This window comes from Acomys minous (assembly GCF_964271855.1).
Source record: "Acomys minous genome assembly, chromosome: 15".
Classification (NCBI taxonomy): domain Eukaryota; kingdom Metazoa; phylum Chordata; class Mammalia; order Rodentia; family Muridae; genus Acomys; species Acomys minous.
The window spans coordinates 25,053,700-25,071,060 of NC_140497.1; the positions used below are offsets into that span (position 1 = coordinate 25,053,700).

A 17,361-nucleotide genomic window follows, 5' to 3' on the forward strand; every position below is an offset into this window, starting at 1 on the left:
GAAGGACCCTGAGGGTTCCGCGGCCTTCCACCCGCGACCTGAAATGGAATATTCGACCTCGCCGCCACCAAGGCCGCGAGCGAACCCCGTAATCGCCTCGTTCGGTGATTAATTATGGTTAACAAGACTTGGCAAGATCTCGGCCGAATAATTTTTGGCTTCTGTAAGGTCCCCACCGCGTGCGCGCACAACCTCCCCTCTTGCCAAAAGCAAGCCCTTGGGAAATTAAATGCCTCTGGGAAAGTGAAACCCCGGTGCGGATGCTACGTGACCTGAAAAGAGGTATGTAGAAATACTACGAATCGTCTCCGAGCTTATTAAATTTGTTTTTCAAAAGGTCATTCTTCGCAAGGACACTTTTCACCATTTTTCTTCACACCAAAATGTGAACTCTAACAATCATTTCCTGAGAGGACAGTTCGCCTGAGAGAGCAAGAGGGAGGACTTCCCCCAGAGAGGAAAACGTCCGGGTACGCCCCCCCCCCAACCATGGTTAAATAAACACGTTAGGAAGCTTGAGCCGGAGTGCCGCTCACTTCTCCAGCACCGACACGCCATTCCGCTAATTAACGGCCCCCTCTGGGTTGTAAAGCAACAAAACCCTACACCTTTCTTTTGTTACTGGGCTTTGGCGCGGGGACCTTTCCTTTCATCTTTCAAAGTCGGGGTTTGCCCTCGTTCCACGGGAAGCTATAAAACTGATATAATAGCTCAGGATGGAAATCGATCTTGGTGATGTATAAGCTAACGTCTGGGGAATCGCATTAAAAACAAAACAAAACACAACAGAACCGGCTGGACCCGAAGAGCAAGGTTAAATCCGGTGAGAAAAGGTCCGAAGCCCTCTAGGGTGGCAGCCGCACAGGGCTCGGTTCCACTGCGCGGCAGGATGGCGGGAGCGGGGCGCAGAGGTGAAGCCTTCCAAGCTGAAAGCCCAGGCCTCCGTTAGGCCGGCGTCGCTACCCGCTACTATCTTTAAACCGCACGCTGCGCTCCGGGGCTGAGGACCGATAGGGCGCCGCGCAGCGGCTCCATTCACAAAGTCCCGAAGCTGCCAGCTCGCGAGCGGGTCGGAGGCTGCCTCCTTTTTCCTCTAGGTCTCAGTTTTATGAATGGGCCTTGGCAGCGAGCACCGAGCGCCCTGTTTACTCCTCTCTTTGTGACGTCGAGTTCCCGTGACTGGGTGCGAGGGAGCCGGTGCTCCATTCACGAGCTGGGGTGGGGGCGGAGGCTGGGCGGGGCGCTTGCGCGGGGGAGGGCGGGGCCTGGAGAGGTAGTAATGACTCTTCCCTCCCCCGGGAGAGCCGGCGAGCATTAATAAATCTCTAAACCGGGGAGGAAACTCTGGCTGGGGCAGTGCACGCAGCTCCGGCTGGCTGTTGGGGAAACAGCGGCGCCTGAGAAGGTGACGGCAGGAACAGCCCAGCTAGCAAAACACACTAGAGGCTGCAAACCGAGAGGAGTCCCTTCTCGTAAACACACTCTTCTCCTTAGCCACTATCTTGCGGGTCGCGCGCCTGCCTGCTTTGGCGCCGGAGAAGGTTTGGACTGCTATGTAACGTCGAGGCTGCGGGAGGAAGAAGAGGTGTAGGGGAGAAGAGCCTGGGGCCAAGTTTGCTGCTACTTCGGCAGGCGCCTTCTTAGCCTTCGCCTGCTCCTTGTAGATTAACTGACCTGAGAGCCCTTGGCCTTCTCCAGCTCCCCAGCTGCTGCGTTTCCCGGCGACATGGTGACGATGGAGGAACTGCGGGAGATGGACTGCAGCGTGCTCAAAAGGCTGATGAACCGAGATGAGAACGGCGGCGGCGCGGGCGGCAGCGGCAGCCACGGCGCCCTGGGGCTGCTGAGCGGCGGCAAGTGCCTGCTGCTAGACTGCAGACCGTTTCTGGCGCACAGCGCGGGCTACATCCGAGGCTCGGTTAACGTGCGCTGCAATACCATCGTGCGGCGGAGAGCCAAAGGCTCGGTGAGTCTGGAGCAGATTCTGCCCGCCGAAGAAGAGGTGCGCGCCCGCCTGCGCTCTGGTCTCTACTCGGCCGTCATCGTCTACGACGAGCGCAGCCCGCGCGCCGAGAGTCTCCGGGAGGACAGCACGGTGTCGCTGGTCGTGCAGGCTCTGCGCCGTAACGCGGAACGTACAGACATCTGCTTGCTTAAAGGTAAACGTGGGCGCCCGGGCGCGATCTGGAGGGTAGGGGTAAGGTACTTGGCGCTCTGCTGGGCATAGAAAGAAGTACCCGAGTGACTTCGGGCTGCGGGAGTCGTCTTGCGTGTCTTTGTGCGTGTCAGTGTGCACGGTTTTACTGTGGTTTTGAGCCCAAGTCCCAGGGAGGCTGTGCTGGCGCGTTTCCCCAGTCACCTGAAATCCGCACGCGTCCTAGAGTTTCCCTGTTTATTGACATGGACGGTTCTGGCCTGGATGCTGGCAGCGGTTCCTCTGCGCAGCCCAGCTTCAAGTGCTGAGAACGCGCTCTTCAAGTCCCACAGGGACAAGAGAGGCCTGTCCCTGCGTATAACCCTGAGAACCCTAAAGAGGGGTGAAGGAAGGTGAACGCTGACATGGGATCTGCCTAAGGAGTTAGTACGCAATCCTGCCTTTGGAGGGTTGCGGATCTGGGGAGCAATATGTATCTTGTTCCCTGCTGCCTCAACTCGGAGCCTTATTGGAAGGTGCCCAACTCCCTTTGCCCCGGGCTAGAGGAGGCTTAAGTGCTGTATTGGGGGGGGGGGGGATACTAGGCAGAAACGCTCCTCCTCCTGATAATCCCCGCAGCACAGAATTACCACCTTTTGTTCACACAACCATTCTCAACTCTGCTGGCGGCGCGTGCCTGGATGAGGCGAACGCTGGCCGAAATTGGCGACTGGAGAGAAGGTGGCTTGTCAAATTTAGAGAGTAGACACCCCCCAGAAGATCTCACTATCCCAGACGCTGGAGAAAAAGAGACCGACCGCTCGCCGCACCTGCCAGCCGCGCCAGTGTGCGGGCCTCCGGCTGGGGAGCGGCGGGCGAGCGCGGGAGGGTCGGGCGCCCCCTGCTGCGCTGCGACCCTATCTCCGGCCGCCGCATTCCGCGCATTCTTTCGCGTGGTTCGGGTCTTCGCTTCCGAACCCGGGAGGTATTTTCGACCTCCCCCTTAGAAAAGCCGCCCATTTCCCTGCGGCGGCTCTTGGCCTCCTTGCCTAGACTTTTCTTTTCGGTTACCTGTCCACAGTAAGAAAGTGAGGTCTGGAGCGAAAGCCTTTTTCCGGTTGCCCTCCGAAAAGCACCGGGAAGCGGCTGAGTGCGGGCGAGCTCAACAGCGGAGGGCTTTGTTCTCCGCAGTTGTTTCCTGACCATTTGACCGGTCAGCTGCCGGGGAAGCGCTGCTGTTGACCTGAGGCTGAACTGCTAAGGCGATTTTGCTGACTTTCCTTTGTTTTTTTTCCCTCGAGGGCCGCCTTTTGCTCCTCCAACAGAGCCTCTAAACTGTTTTAGGAGCAACTGCTGGGAAGACTGGGGCTCCACGCGGTACCCGGAGCCCTGGGTCAGGCACAGGTCCCATGTCTTCCTTCGGCGGGGTTCTGCTTGGCTTATTGTTCCAACTTGCCACCTCTCCTCGAGTCGAGCTCCCGCGGGTGGGGGAAAGGTAAAGTTGTTTTGGGGTGACAGTCCCATGGGGAGCCCAGGATGTCCTGGGTTCCTCAGCCGTTAGATTGAGAGAGCTGGAGCCCATGCCTTCCAGCCCTGGATTTGGGAGTACTTTAGACCCACGTGGAGTCGGGGATTGTTTTGTTTTTCTTCTTGGAAGAAATACGGAGGGGATCGCGCCGGAACCGCAGCTGCGGGCCTTGATCCGGAGCCCTTAGGCTTCCTTCCGGGGCGCAGGCTTCTGGGCCGACCAGGCGCCTAGGGAGGCAGGCATATTTTTAACTTTAAACCTCATGGCTCCCGGCACTCTACCAGTCCGGAGACTGGGAGACCAGATCAGTTCTGAGTGATGCTTCAGGGCAGATAATGACGTAAGACCGGACAGGGCAGGTGGCCTCTGGGCAAAATGACAGTGAGTGGCCAAGTTGGCCTGGCCCTCAGAAAGGCAGCATTTCCTTCTAGCTGAGCTTGATTAATCTCTGCTTTCCAACTCCTTCCCTTACTGGGCTGCGAGAATCACCTCTTCCCTCTCAAAGCCAAAGGCTGCTTCCCAGTCCTGAGGTGGTGCTCATCTAGGCCTGGCCACAGGTCTGGATTGCTTAGTTTTTTTGTTTTTGTTTTTGTTTTTTTTTTAGTTTGTTTTTGTGTTTATTTACCACTACCCCTAGCCAAAAAGTAGTTTAGCAGCCCTTGGAAGCAAAGCCTAAAATGAAAGTGGGGAGGACTGTTGTCCCTTGTCTTGTAAAGATGGCAGGATGTCTGGCTGCATTAGTTTATGTGGATGTGCCGCCTGAGCAGACGCCCTGGTCCTCCCTCCTTTCCTCCTCCTCTTCCTCCTCCTCCTCCTCCCTGCCAGCTATTGAAAGGCCGTGGTAGAGAGGGCAGCTAGAATATGTCTGCTCTAGGTCACGGGGACCAAGCAAGCGGCCCCCTTAACCCTCCACCCCTAACCCCGTGCCAGCCTGAGAGCGGTCTTCTTGGTGGGAGAGAGGGAATCATGCCCCTGAAGAGAAGCTTCGTAGGTTTGTGCTTCGGTATTAATGGGGTAATTTGGCTCAGCTGGGGAACCAGGTGGAGCGAGGAGGGGCCGACAGTGGACAGGCAGGAAGGGGAGAGACTTGGTGGGTTCCTTCCAGGCTAGGCAATCGATCAATTTGTTGCCCACCCCCCCCCCCGTCCCTGCCCTCATAAGTGCCTTTAATCCCAGCCCCCCCTTTTTTTTTCTTTTAAAAAGATGACTGGTTACTTGCATTTTCATAAGCAAGGGTTTAAAAGCAGGAATTAAACTTTATTAAAGTATCATTAATCTTGTACAATTGCTACCATTGAGCAAGTGTTGGTAAAAACAGTAACTAAACTCTTACATTTCCCTAAGGCATTTTAGAGACAGTTTCTAAAAAATTTTAAGTTTTTCAGATTTTTCTCAGTTTACGCCTTTCAGATTGTTAGCTTCGATAAACCTTTGGGTTGGGGTTTTTTTTTTTTTAGAATAACCTGGTTTTTATAAGAAAAAAAAAAGTCCTAGCCTAATAGAAGTAATTCTTTCATGCCAGCATCCCCAATGTCACAAATTAATCTATTACACACACACACACACAAAAATGTCAGCTGATGTGGATTCCTGCAGCTTGGAGCCCAAGACGACTGGATTACAAATTCTTGACCAGCCTCCTCTACACAGCCTTCTTTGAACCATCTGAACTTCCCTCTTGTCTAGAATTTACCTCATGACCTCAGTTCGCATTCAAACCCAAATTGCAAAATTAATTCAGGGGGCTCTTTTGAGCTATTGAGATGACCAGCTAGACAGTCGTCTTTCCCCTCATGGTTAAAACTCACCTGCCCTCAGGTCTTGGGGTCCCGTTCAACCAGCACCTCAGCTGGTGCCTGCTTGTCTCTCTTGTCTCCTGGAGCTCTCAGGCTGTATAGCTGGGCCTGTGGGGGTGGTGGGTGGGAGTGTCACATGCTTTTAATCCCAGCACTCGGGAGGCAGAGGCAGGCAGATCGCTGTGAGTTCGAGGCCAGCCTGATCTACAAAGTGAGTCCAGGACAGCCAAGGCTACACAAAGAAACCCTGTCTCAAAACAAAACAAAACAAAATAAAATAATAAAATAAAAAGAGTCCCCGTGGGGTTACAGTGACTGGAGGGGAGCACAGCTTTGGCATCAAGTGAACCCATTCATTTATTGAGGTTTCCATTCAGCAAAGGTAACTAAAGAAGCAGGAGTGGTGGCCGTGGAGTTCCTCCTGGTCCTTAAGACTATCAGGGTTTCTCATCTTGTAGAAAAAGGTCATTAAAAAGCCAAGAAATTCCTCTAAATACCTCGAGCCTGTAAAGCTGGGTAGCTGCTTTCCTTGCTGAGAGAGAGAGAGAGAGAGAGAGAGAGGGGCAGTTCCTGGCGGAGAGGGAATGTGACTGGAAGACAAGTCAGCTACTCCTCAACAGAAGCCAGCCTGCTGGACACAGCAGATAAAGTGGAAGGACAAGGAGGGACAGCAAGAAAGATCTAGCCCCCACCTCCCACCCCCAACACTGTGTGCCCTTTTAATACAGTCCTCATGTTGTGGTGACCCCCCCCCACCATAAAATTATTTGTTGTTACTTCATAACTAATTTTGATCTCTGATGTGGAGGATATCTGATTAGCCCCGCTTAAAAAAGTCCTCCCACCCCCACCTCCGGGAGAGGGTCGAGACCCCCAGGTTGAGAATCACTGCCTTAAGGGGTTCAGCCTACTAGCCTAGGAAAGAGCAGGCTCTCTGAATTGGGAATTCCAAGGTCAGAAGTCCAGGAAGTAGGCAGAGTCTGAAGACTGCTCTGTTAAAGTGAGGTTTCCCAAGGCAGACAACGACCTTCAGGCAACCTAGACACCCTTTCTGGGCCAGAGCAAGACCCTGGCTTGGGTGGCATTCTCGCCGTTGACTGACAGCCTCGTTAAGATCCACAGCTGTAAGTCACGCAGCAGCGACTCCGCCGCTCTAGGAAGCCTGTTGTGAAGGCATTACCAGCACCAACCAGCTTGCCCTTGTAAAGCGGTTCCACTTGTGCTATCTCCACTCCTTCAGGGCCTGGCACCCAACTAGGGGGCAGAATTTATGGCTAAGAGGCCCTCACCGTCATGGTTTGCACTCTGAAATGCTTTGCTGTTGAATGTAAAGAGTCAGAGGAGGAGGGGGGAGGAGCGAACTGGAGGTATAGCTGCCCCTCCAGCAAGCCCTGGGAAACCCTGCATAGACTTCCACTTCTGACTTACAGGCTGAAGGATAATAAGCAAGGGAGATAAGTTCTTTATTCTTTTATACATATACATATACATATACATACATATATATATATATATATATATATATATTTTTTTTTTTTTTAAAGTTTACTTTTATTTTGGCTTTTTGAGACAGAGTTTCTTTGTGTAACATCCCTGGCTGTCCTGGAAGTCCTTTTACAGGCCAGTCTGGCCTCAAACTCAAGAGATCCACCTGCCTCTGCCTCCTGAATGCTGAGATTAAAGGAGTGTGCCACCATACCTGGCTGATTTTTTTTTTTAAGTTTACTTTCTTTCTTTCTTTCTTTCTTTTTTTTTTAAAGATTTTTATTTATTATTTACACAGTATTCTGCCCACACGTGTGCCTGCCCACCACAAGAAGGCATCAGATCTCATTACAGGTGGTTGTGAGCCACCATGTGGTTGCTGGGAATTGAACTGGGGACCTTCAGAAGAACAGATGGTGCTCTTAACCTCTGAGCTAGGTTTCTCCAGCCCACCTGGCTGATTTTTATTTAATTTTTTGTTTTTTAGTGCTAGGAACCAACCTGCTCTTTTACATGTGCTTATTAATGCAAAAGAAAGAAATGACATTCAATAGGACATAGAAAAAGCCGGTGACATTCATTGGCATATGTTAAGAAATTTTATTCAGAAGATGCCCAATGCTTTGGAGATGGCCAGACTGACCAGCTGTAAACATCATGCCTGGCTTCCACCTTTCTTGGACATGTATGTTCAGGAGGTGTAGGGAGAGCCTGGCCCTTTCCCTGTATAGTGGGAGTAAGTTTCGGATAAAACTTGGGTGGTTTGCCGGGCGGTGGAGGCCCACGTCTTTAATCTCAGCACTTGGGAGGCAGAGGCAGGCAGATCGCTGGTCTACAAAGTGAGTCCAGGACAGCCAAGGCTGCACAGAGAAACCCTATCTCAAAAACGAACCAACCAACCAACCAACCAACCAACCAACCCACCAAACAACAACAAAACCCCTGGGTGGCCTAAAACTGGTCCTTCACTGCAGAGGCTGTGGCCGTTATGGCACTAGCACAAAGGTGGGCTAGTTAGGAGGGGAAAAACGTTTTAAGGCAGCTTTACTTACACACTGTAAGAAATAACACCTGCTGGGGGTGGGGGGTGGGGGAGGTGAGGTTCATATCCATAATCCAAGCACTTGGGGACTGGGAAGGTTGAGGCAGGAAGATTGCCATGAGTTTGAGTACAGCCTCGGCTACAGAGTGGGACCCTGCCTCAATGAAACCAGGCCCATTGCTGGGCACGGTGGTGCCCATCTGTAAGCCCGGGGCACTTGGGAAGGCAGAGGCAGGCAAATCTCTGAGTTTGAGGCTAGCCTGGTCTACAAAGCCAAGGCTACACAGAGAAACCCTGAAAAACAAACAAACAAACAAACAAAGACCAGACCCATTAAGTTCACACCATGATCATAAGCTGACACATCTAGAAATGCAACACGGGCCTAGGCTTCAGTTTGCTGCTTTTAAGCATGGGTCATGCCATTCTCGAATGCTCACCGGAAACGCCTGGGTCTGAAGTCTTACATAGCCCACTCTGGGATGTCAGGGGATCATCAGCCAGTGTGAATGGACTGCGGGGGCCCCTGATAAGCCTGGGTTCAAGGTTGTCAGGAGTGAATGCTAGCCCCTGAGCTTAACCTGTCCCTGCGACCGCAAGTGGCTCCCTTGTCTGCTCCGTGCGTGGGTGACCCTGGTTCTCTTAACGCTTTCCGCTGGGCTGCTTGACACAGGAAATAATACCCCGTTTGGGGTCTCTAGTTTTCACTAACCCAGACGCCATCCAGAAGGCTCAACAGCGACATGGACATGTGAGGCAAGGCCGTGAAGGTTTCTCCTCTGTGTGGATGACAACTCACCTGTACCTGTCCTTTTGCACAGCCCCCACTTTGTTCACACAGCAACCAGCTGCAGCTTCCCAAAGCCAGCAAGCTACTCCGAAGCTACCGCTCCCAAGGTTGCCTGTGCCAGGCAACCGAATCAGGCTGCCAGGAACTCTGTGCCAGGGGAGATAGCCACTTCTTAACCGAGTTAGGTGCAGGGGGCTCGGGTCAGAGGATGAGCGGAAGTAGGGCACACAGCTGATGACTCAGAAGGTCAAGATGTAATCTGTCCTCAGGGCCTGTGTGCCCTTCCTAGATCTTTTCCATCAGAAGACTGGGACCATTTCCTCACGCTCTGGGGCTGACTGGAGGGCCTGGCTTTGTGACCTTAGAATCGGGGCCGCAGTGGGCAGCCCCACACTTTTATTTTTTAGGTGAGGCAGGTCGAGCCTGTCTTCTGGGAGGGAACCTCTCGGCCATGAACCGCTGTTAACTTCATTTTTAAAAAATGCTTTGATTGCTAAATGGAAGTTAACAGACAAGGAGATCTTTAAAATTTTGAAGTCTTCCAGAAGTACATAGTGGGAGGTGTTTAGCCAGTCTGCTCTCCCTAATTGAGGCCACGTGACAGACTTTTGGTGACAGGATTTTATTGCTCCTTTATCCCTCAGATTCTCATCTCTACCTTTTTTGGGCTGCTTTGAGAAAAAGAATTTCTAGCTGGGCATGGTGGCGCACGCCTTTAATCCCACCACTCAGGAGGCAGAGGCAGGCGATCTCTGTGAGTTCGAGGCCAGCCTGGTCTACAAAGTGAGTCCAGGTCAGCCAGGGCTACACAGAGAAACCCTGTCTTGAAAAACAACAACAAGAGAGAGGCGGGGGCAGGGAGGGAGAGGGAGGAAATAAAAAATTTCTCATGGGAGGGAGAGAGGGGCCCTGCCCTTGGGTGCTATGGCCACTGAGGGCACAAACACATTCTTAGCTGGCAGCACCAGGCCTGTAGGCTTCCATCTCTGGAGGCTGGTCACTGTGACTCAGCAGGAAGAACTTTGACCACAGAGATATCCTTATATATCCGGAGGGAGTGAGCAGAGGGCAAGCAATGCCTCCGTCCGGTGTTGGGGGGGGTGGGGTGGGAAGAGGGGGAAGCCCGGTCACTGCTTCTGAAGCCTTGTGATGTGGCCTTGGGATTTCTCCTTTCAAAAGCAGCAGGAAGCAATCATCTAGGGCTGGAATTCAGGGGCCAAGCACCTGACTATAAACTTTTCTTTTCGCATGTCCACCCTTTGGTCGTTGATAGCTGGAGGGCACAAGTCCTGAGGTGCCTCTCCAGCAGGGCCACCTGCGTCACCACCTCCCATTTTAGCCAGTTGTGTGGGTCCAGCCTTGAGAGTGTCAGATCCTTGACAATGTAGGCTGTACTGAAGTGATATAGTTTCTGGTCCTGGAGGCCACCAGAAAATGAGAGCCTTCCTTCCCCACACCTGCCCTCAAGCCTTTGTGGGACAGCGCCCAGCTGTGCCAGATAACAGGCGCAATCTTTTTATTACAAAACCCTTCCTTCCCCAGAAGATGCGCCGATAATCTCTGCAGGGCTCATCCACACTCAGGTCAGAAAAAAAAATCCTTCCTTCCTTGTCCCAACCTGTGTAGCAGGAGCGGTTTGTGTGATGGAATCCTTTTCCTCTTGTTTATGGCCCTATTGATAGAGACTGGAGACTGAGAAGAGTATTCCTCCTGGCGGGGCTGTCGTGTCTTGTCCCCCCAGCCCCCCCCACTCCCCGCCCCACTCTCCCATACATTTTTCCCCCCACATCAGAAAGGCTGAATGAAGCTGGTGTTGGCAGGGCACAACTGGCTGACTGCATAAGTGCTTATGGCTCCCTTCATTGCATGTGGTACTCTAGAAAAGTCCCTCTGGCATATCCGTGTACATCTTTGTGTATTCTTATCTCAGATTGAAGACTTGTCCATAAAGCTTTTCCAAAGCCCCCAGCCAGTATCCTTCCATGCTTGATTATAGTCCCCTGACCAAGCAACCCTCTCTTGGTGAGTGGGGGCAGGGGTGGGGGAATGCTCAGTAGCCATTATTTCTAGACCCGCAGCGCCACCTAGTGGCACAGACGGACCCAACAGCTGTTTTTAGCTTGGTGGGATTGTTCTGCCTCCCTTCCTGCTGATGGCTGTCTCTCCACTAACCTGAAACACCTTTCTCCTTTACAGGTGGCTATGAGAGGTTTTCCTCTGAGTACCCAGAGTTCTGCTCCAAAACCAAGGCCCTCGCAGCCATCCCGCCACCTGTGCCCTCCAGCACCACTGAGTCCTTGGACCTGGGCTGCAGCTCCTGTGGGACCCCACTACATGACCAGGTAGGTGTGGTACCCAGTTCCCTGGCCATAGTTCAGGTGAGGCAATGCTGGAGAACATTGAAGCCCCCCCCCCCTCCTTTTTAGAGTTCTGTTTTTTCAGACTTCAAACTTAACTCCTTAATTTGAAAGAATGAACCACGAATACCATGGTGGGATTTTAGGTCAGGTCTATTTATTCCTAGGAATTATTTCTTTCCGCTCTCTCATTAACCCTGGCTAAGGAAAAATAAAAAAATAAAGATACTTCTGGCTCAGGCTCTATTTCGTTTTGTTTTTGTTTTGAGACTGGGTCTCCCTTTGTAGCCCAGGCTGGCCTTGACCTTGTTGTCCATGTCAGCTCCCCAGTGCTGGGATTGTAAGTGTGTACCTACCATGCCTGGCTTTTTAGCCGCCAGAGGTGTGAATGGGCCTGTCTTATAGGGAGCTGGAGGATGTAATTCTGGAAAGGATGAGCATCGCCTTCGGATAATTGCCTCATATACCAGCTAGTTATAAAATACCAATGGACTGGAGTGCCAGAAATCATGGCTGCTGCACATCCCCCCCCCCCCCCCCCCCCCCCGCCCCAAGAGAGATTTGCTTGTTCAGGGGGCCATAAAAATAAGCTTGAGAGCCCAGCACTCTGGGAGGCAGAGGCAGACGGATCGCTGTGAGTTCAAGGCCAGCCTAGTCTACAAAGTGAGTCCAGGACAGCCAAGGCTACACAGAGAGACCCTGTCTCGAAAAACCACGAAACCAAAAAATAAATAAGCTGAGACACTGCACTTCAAGCCCATGCTCGCCCACCCTTCATTTCATGGACTGGGGATGACTTTAGAGTCACCATCTCTGTCCCTAAGTCATCTTGAGAGTTTAGGACAGTCATGTCCCATCATGCCACGATCTCCTCTCCGTCTGAGATGTCTTGTCTCAGATGTGTTCCTTGTAAACATATCCAACCAAACAGATCCCCTAAACCACATGGCACATGGCATACAGCATGCCGCGCAATGATCCCTTAGCAGTGTCAACTCCCAGAGTGCCTTACGGTCCATGTGCTGCTTCGGTTGTCGTGGGCACCGCCCAGCCAGCTTCCCTTAAGACCTGGCCATACTTGCCTCTGCCCACCGGAGTCCCACTGAACCCAAGCCAGAAGGAAGAGCCAGCCAGAAAAGCTCCGCCCATCAGTTTTCAACCCCCAGGCGCTTGGACTCCCTTGTTGCATTGGCTTACTGTCCCTAGCTCCAACACTTAAGTCCCCTGTCCTGGCTGCCGACACTCATGTTTTTTTTTTCCCCTGGGGGCGGGTCTTTTCTGCTTCTTTTTGCTGCAGGGGGGTCCCGTGGAGATCCTCCCTTTCCTCTACCTCGGCAGCGCTTACCATGCTGCCCGCAGGGACATGCTCGACGCCTTGGGGATCACAGCCTTGCTGAACGTGTCCTCTGACTGCCCCAATCACTTTGAGGGACATTTCCTGTACAAGTGCATCCCGGTAGAAGATAACCACAAGGCTGACATCAGCTCCTGGTTCATGGAAGCCATCGAGTACATTGGTAGGCAGCCTACCCACCCCTCGGGGTGGCGAGGGGAAACCCCGGGGAACTTTGGGTAGTGATTTTAGGCATTATGATGCGCTGCTTGTATTTTCTCATTGCCGTCACCATATATTTGATCAAAGCCAACTGAAGGGGAGGAACTGACTAGCATTAGCAGCCCCCTACACTGTCTGTCATCCAGTGTATTTTGTCTTCCCTGATGACTTGGCTTCTGTCACATGCACCTGCTTAGTGGTGGTTCCCGAAGTCCACCAAGGTCCCCCTAATCCTCTCACACTCTCTGGCCCAGATGCAGTGAAGGACTGCCGAGGGCGAGTGCTGGTCCACTGCCAGGCCGGCATCTCCAGATCAGCCACCATCTGCCTGGCTTACCTCATGATGAAGAAGCGCGTGAGGCTGGAGGAGGCTTTCGAGTTCGTCAAGCAGCGCAGGAGCATCATCTCGCCCAACTTCAGCTTCATGGGGCAGCTGCTGCAGTTCGAGTCTCAGGTGCTCGCCACATCCTGCGCCGCCGAGGCTGCCAGCCCTTCGGGCCCTCTGCGGGAGAGGGGAAAGGCCACTCCCACGCCCACCTCGCAGTTTGTCTTCAGCTTCCCCGTGTCTGTGGGTGTGCACTCGGCCCCCAGTAACCTGCCGTACCTGCACAGTCCCATCACCACTTCCCCCAGCTGTTAGGACCAGTCTCGGAAGACCAAGGCCAGCATCGGGGGGGTCCCCCAGCCAGGGTTGTGCCAGCCACATGAGGGCAGCAAGTAGGAACTGGCCAGTGGGGGACCAGGTGACCATGCTCTGTCCCCACCCATTTCTCCTTGGCCAACAACAGGGCCAGCTAGAATGGCAATAAGACTTTAAATACACATTAAAAACAAAACAAAACACTCCAACATAGAGCAATAACGTCGGCCGCGGCCAGGGAAGACTTGGTGTAGGTGTCGGTTTTTACTTTGCAGGTAGAAGTTTACCTCATTTTTTTTTTTTTAAAGCAGTCAAGCTTGAAGTTGTGAAACCCACAGATCCTGGCAAATGTGCCCAACCAATTTTATTAAGTGGAGAGGGAAAGGAAAGAGGAGAAAATGGGTTTGCCAGAAGTGCCTGGTTCTGTGTGCTTGTTCTATTGTTGGATTCGCAGGAATTTTGTTCCAGATCTTCTAGGCCACTTCTAATTAGTCAGCAGCTGAATAAGTATGCTTAATCAATATTTGAGAACTTCATCAGGATGTATGTGCAGGAGTCCCATGACTTTGGAATGTATTTCTGTTGAGGTCATACAGTAGAGCACAGAAATACACAGGTGTGCTGGCAACAAGGAAGTAAGTGGTCAGTCTGGGTTTCTGCCAGTTCACCATGGTCACCATCTTGCTTTGTTGCTCCCGAGAAGCAGGCAGGGTGATGTGCAAGGAAAACGGTGGATGGTTGCTTACTTTTACAGCTGGTTCCTGGACCACTGACCCAGCCATGCAAGCTTTTCTCGCCTGTGGTCCATGTAGCTGTGGCTAGAGTATTTTCTTCCAACTTGCCTAGGATATTGTCTGTGATAAATGCCATCTTTTCTAAGGTGCTCCTGGAAAACTGGGTGCAATTCAGATTTTCCTGCAGTGAATCATTTGGCAAGGCCCTCTTCAGAGCCAGATCACTAAAAAGTAAACTAAAAATCCCTTTGTGATTGACTACCATCCCTGTCTTCCCCACCCCCTCTCTGTCTTGGATAAATTGGAATTTTCAGTTTTAGGAATTTACTTGAAGTATACCAAGAAATTCTTGTTATGAAATCCCTGCCTGACAAGTGAATACTTTCAAAAGCCCTCTTTGGAATAAAAAGATGAGTGTTTGCTATGACTTGGGGCTCCTTAAAGTCTGGAAGGGCGAGAGAGTACCAGGGGGTTAGGGCTGGCTGCCAGCTCTTACAAAGTGACCCTGGGTGACTCAGGAGCCATTTTGGGTTCTGACTGGGCTAACACCATCTTAAAAAGAGCCTTTCCAAATGGAGGAATGGTTTTGGAGGATGTGTATTGTCTATGGGGAAGGCCTGGGGTGCGTTGGGGAGGGAACCTATTCCATCTGTAGTATTGGGGGACAGTTGTGATGGAGTGCCAGATCAGAGGTCACTGTTGACTTGTCAGAAATGAGAGTGTGGTTCTCCACACCCCTCACCCCCCAGAGTAGATCCCCAGGAACATCCCTGATCCCAGCCAGGTAAATAAAAACTTCGAGCCTCCATGTCAAAATCATGGTGGAATGCTGTTTCTCATCCAAAGTCCCAGACAGCCTGGGTTCATGACATCTCCTTCCGTGAACTGTGAGCCTGTGTTGGCACAATTTGTATTGACAACCTGTGTCAAACTGCCTCCTCATTCTGTGTTCTTGTTGTTAAGAAAAGTGAGGGGTGCCCTGCCTCCCTGACTGCTGCTGCTTTGGCTTAAGGCATGAAGGGCCGAGCTCCTGGATGGGGTGGGGTGGGGGACCCAGTAGACTGCCTAGTTGCATGGTTCGACTTCCCCTCCACCCCCCACCCCTGCTTCCTGGCAGCTGGTTTTATGTTTTGAAGAAGATGTAGACTGGGTTTTGTAGCTGGACAAGCCCTGGGGTCCGAGAATGTAAGGGTTTCTGGAGGGAGGGTAGATAGCCTTTAGACTACAGTCACTTTTTATATAAAGAGTGTGTTTGCCAAGTGTGTCCTAGATCCCAGGCTGGATCCCCAACCACACAGGCAGTGGGAGCTCCACATGCCCTCCCCTGCTTCCTAACTCAAACCTATGACAGTGTCAAGGGGCTATTTATAAAGTCATTTTCTTTGTATTTGACAACAGCATGAGACGCAAAACTCAGAAAGAAAAATAGGACATTGATTTGAAAGGGGGGAAAAAAACCCGCCGGGAGCACCTTTAAAAAACTGTTAGTCTCTTTCCAGAAGCTTCTTTGATGATGGCTGGAATATCTCTAATGAAGACCCCATCCCAGGGTCGTTCTAACTTTCCCACCCCTGAGCTGATTCTGGTGGTGGGAAGTTTTGAAATGTCAGAAGCCCTTGAATATTTGCCAGAGAAGGGGGAACACTCCCAATTCTCTCCCCTTTATCTTGGCTCCATCCAAGGGAGTCAGAGCTAAAGCACAGGTGAGCTGGTGGCTAGCAGCTCTCAGCTTCGTCCTCCCACTCCCACCCCGAGACCTCGTACTCTGGTGCTTGGCTTTCAGTAAGGCTGGGGAAGCCATGGGAAGTGATTCAGAGTCCTTGAGAAAGAGGCAGGAGGCAAGCGGAAGAGATTGGATGATAACCATGAAGCTTGGGGTAGCGACAAAACAGTTCCTGTGGGTTGCTCATCACAATCCTCTGGCAGCCTTTAAGATCCTGATCTCTAGGTGATCCCTTGACCAAAGAAACCAGGATCGTGAGGGTGGGATCCGGACGCCAATATGTTACAGTGTTCCTAGGTGCTTTGAAGTGTGCAAGCAAGTTCTGGAGAAACCTTTGCTTCTGGGTTGATGAAATTCTGACAGAGGCCAGGTCTTGCTAACACATCTAGCTTGTGAAACAGGAGCTACAGCGGAAGCTTTGTTACGGGATCAGTGTGGCCCCACCGTCCACGGCTGGCTGAGGGATGAGGTGGTCTCTGGGGCAGCCCTCTGAGTGGGAACCAATTTGTGGAGCATTGGGAGTGGGCTCAGTGTAGTGTCCGGGTGTTGGTGTGTTTCCTTAAACTCTGTCTCCAAGAGAGGTGGAGGATGTCTGTGTCTGTTTTGAAGTTCTCCTTCTCAGTGCCCTGCCCTTCCTCAGAGCTCATGAATCATTCAAGGAACTTCAGAAAGATAACAATGCAATACTTGTAACTCGTGTAAATAGACCCGTCTTTCTGAGTGGTGTCATTTCTACATTTGATAATGCCTGTATTTCTGTAGGGTGTACATAGTGTAGGGGACTTTTTTTTTTTTTTTAGAAGAGTCAAACATGTCTGTTTTTATTTATTGCTTGACAAAGATCATTTGAGGAAAAATAAACACATTTTCAACAACCATTTCTGCTTTTGTGGACCCTCATTGGAAAGCATCCTGCTCTTAGAACTTGGGAGACGGGGGTGGGGTGGGGTGGGGGTGGGGGAGCTGGGACCTCCAGTAATCATGCCTACCTAGTAGCACCTGCAGTGGAGCCCAGCTGATGACGGTGGTGGTGTTGTGAGGCAGGTAGAAAAGGCTGCCTCCCTACAGGTGATGCAGTGTAGGAGATGAAGATGCGGGTGGCTCTATGGGATAGGCCAGTGTTAGCCAGCATGGAAACACGAGCAGAGCGGGCTGTAGTAGAAGAAAGTCTACACAAGGAGGTGCCGGGTCTGAGGCCCAGCGGATCTGAGGCAATTGTACTGGCTTCATAGTCTTGTCAAGACAATGGAAATACGAAGCAGTTGTGCTTCAAGGCTACAGGGACAAACTAAGCTAGTGGTTGTGTAAAACCTGGTGATGGAAGGCAAGCTGATCTGTACATTATTTTTATCCAAATTGTAAACTAAATAGTAAAAATAATTTCTCACTGTCAGAATTACTGAACATCTTGGGAACACTGGTCTTAATAAGAAAATTTGGTGATCACACACACACACACACACACACACACACACACACACACACACACAATTGTGGGGGAAACAGCCAGGAAAACAAGATCTAACTTACAATGAGCATGTGAACAGAAATGCCTACAGTAAGCTAGGAGGAATAGG

The 17,361-nt window shown here is 51.6% G+C and overlaps 1 protein-coding gene across 1 annotated transcript; it reads left to right on the forward strand.

Moving 5' to 3' along the window:
- Positions 1–1,263: 1,263 nt before the first annotated feature.
- On the forward strand, positions 1,264–16,662 carry DUSP4 (dual specificity phosphatase 4). The gene is made up of 4 exons (XM_084760466.1): positions 1,264–2,159; positions 10,972–11,117; positions 12,430–12,649; positions 12,942–16,662. Exons 1-4 carry the CDS (start codon positions 1,727–1,729, stop codon positions 13,325–13,327), a joined length of 1,185 nt encoding a protein of 394 aa, XP_084616592.1. The 5' UTR covers positions 1,264–1,726; the 3' UTR covers positions 13,328–16,662.
- Positions 16,663–17,361: the final 699 nt, after the last annotated feature.

What these genes read in the sequence shown, in the direction of transcription:
- DUSP4 (XM_084760466.1), top strand. Translation starts at nt 1,727, where the DNA reads ATGGTGACGATGGAGGAACTGCGGGAGATGGACTGCAGCGTGCTCAAA. An exon ending in AGACATCTGCTTGCTTAAAG is followed by an intron (nt 2,160 to 10,971) that starts GTAAACGTGGGC and finishes TCTCCTTTACAG; the next exon opens with GTGGCTATGAGAGGTTTTCC. An exon ending in GGAAGCCATCGAGTACATTG is followed by an intron (nt 12,650 to 12,941) that starts GTAGGCAGCCTA and finishes TCTCTGGCCCAG; the next exon opens with ATGCAGTGAAGGACTGCCGA.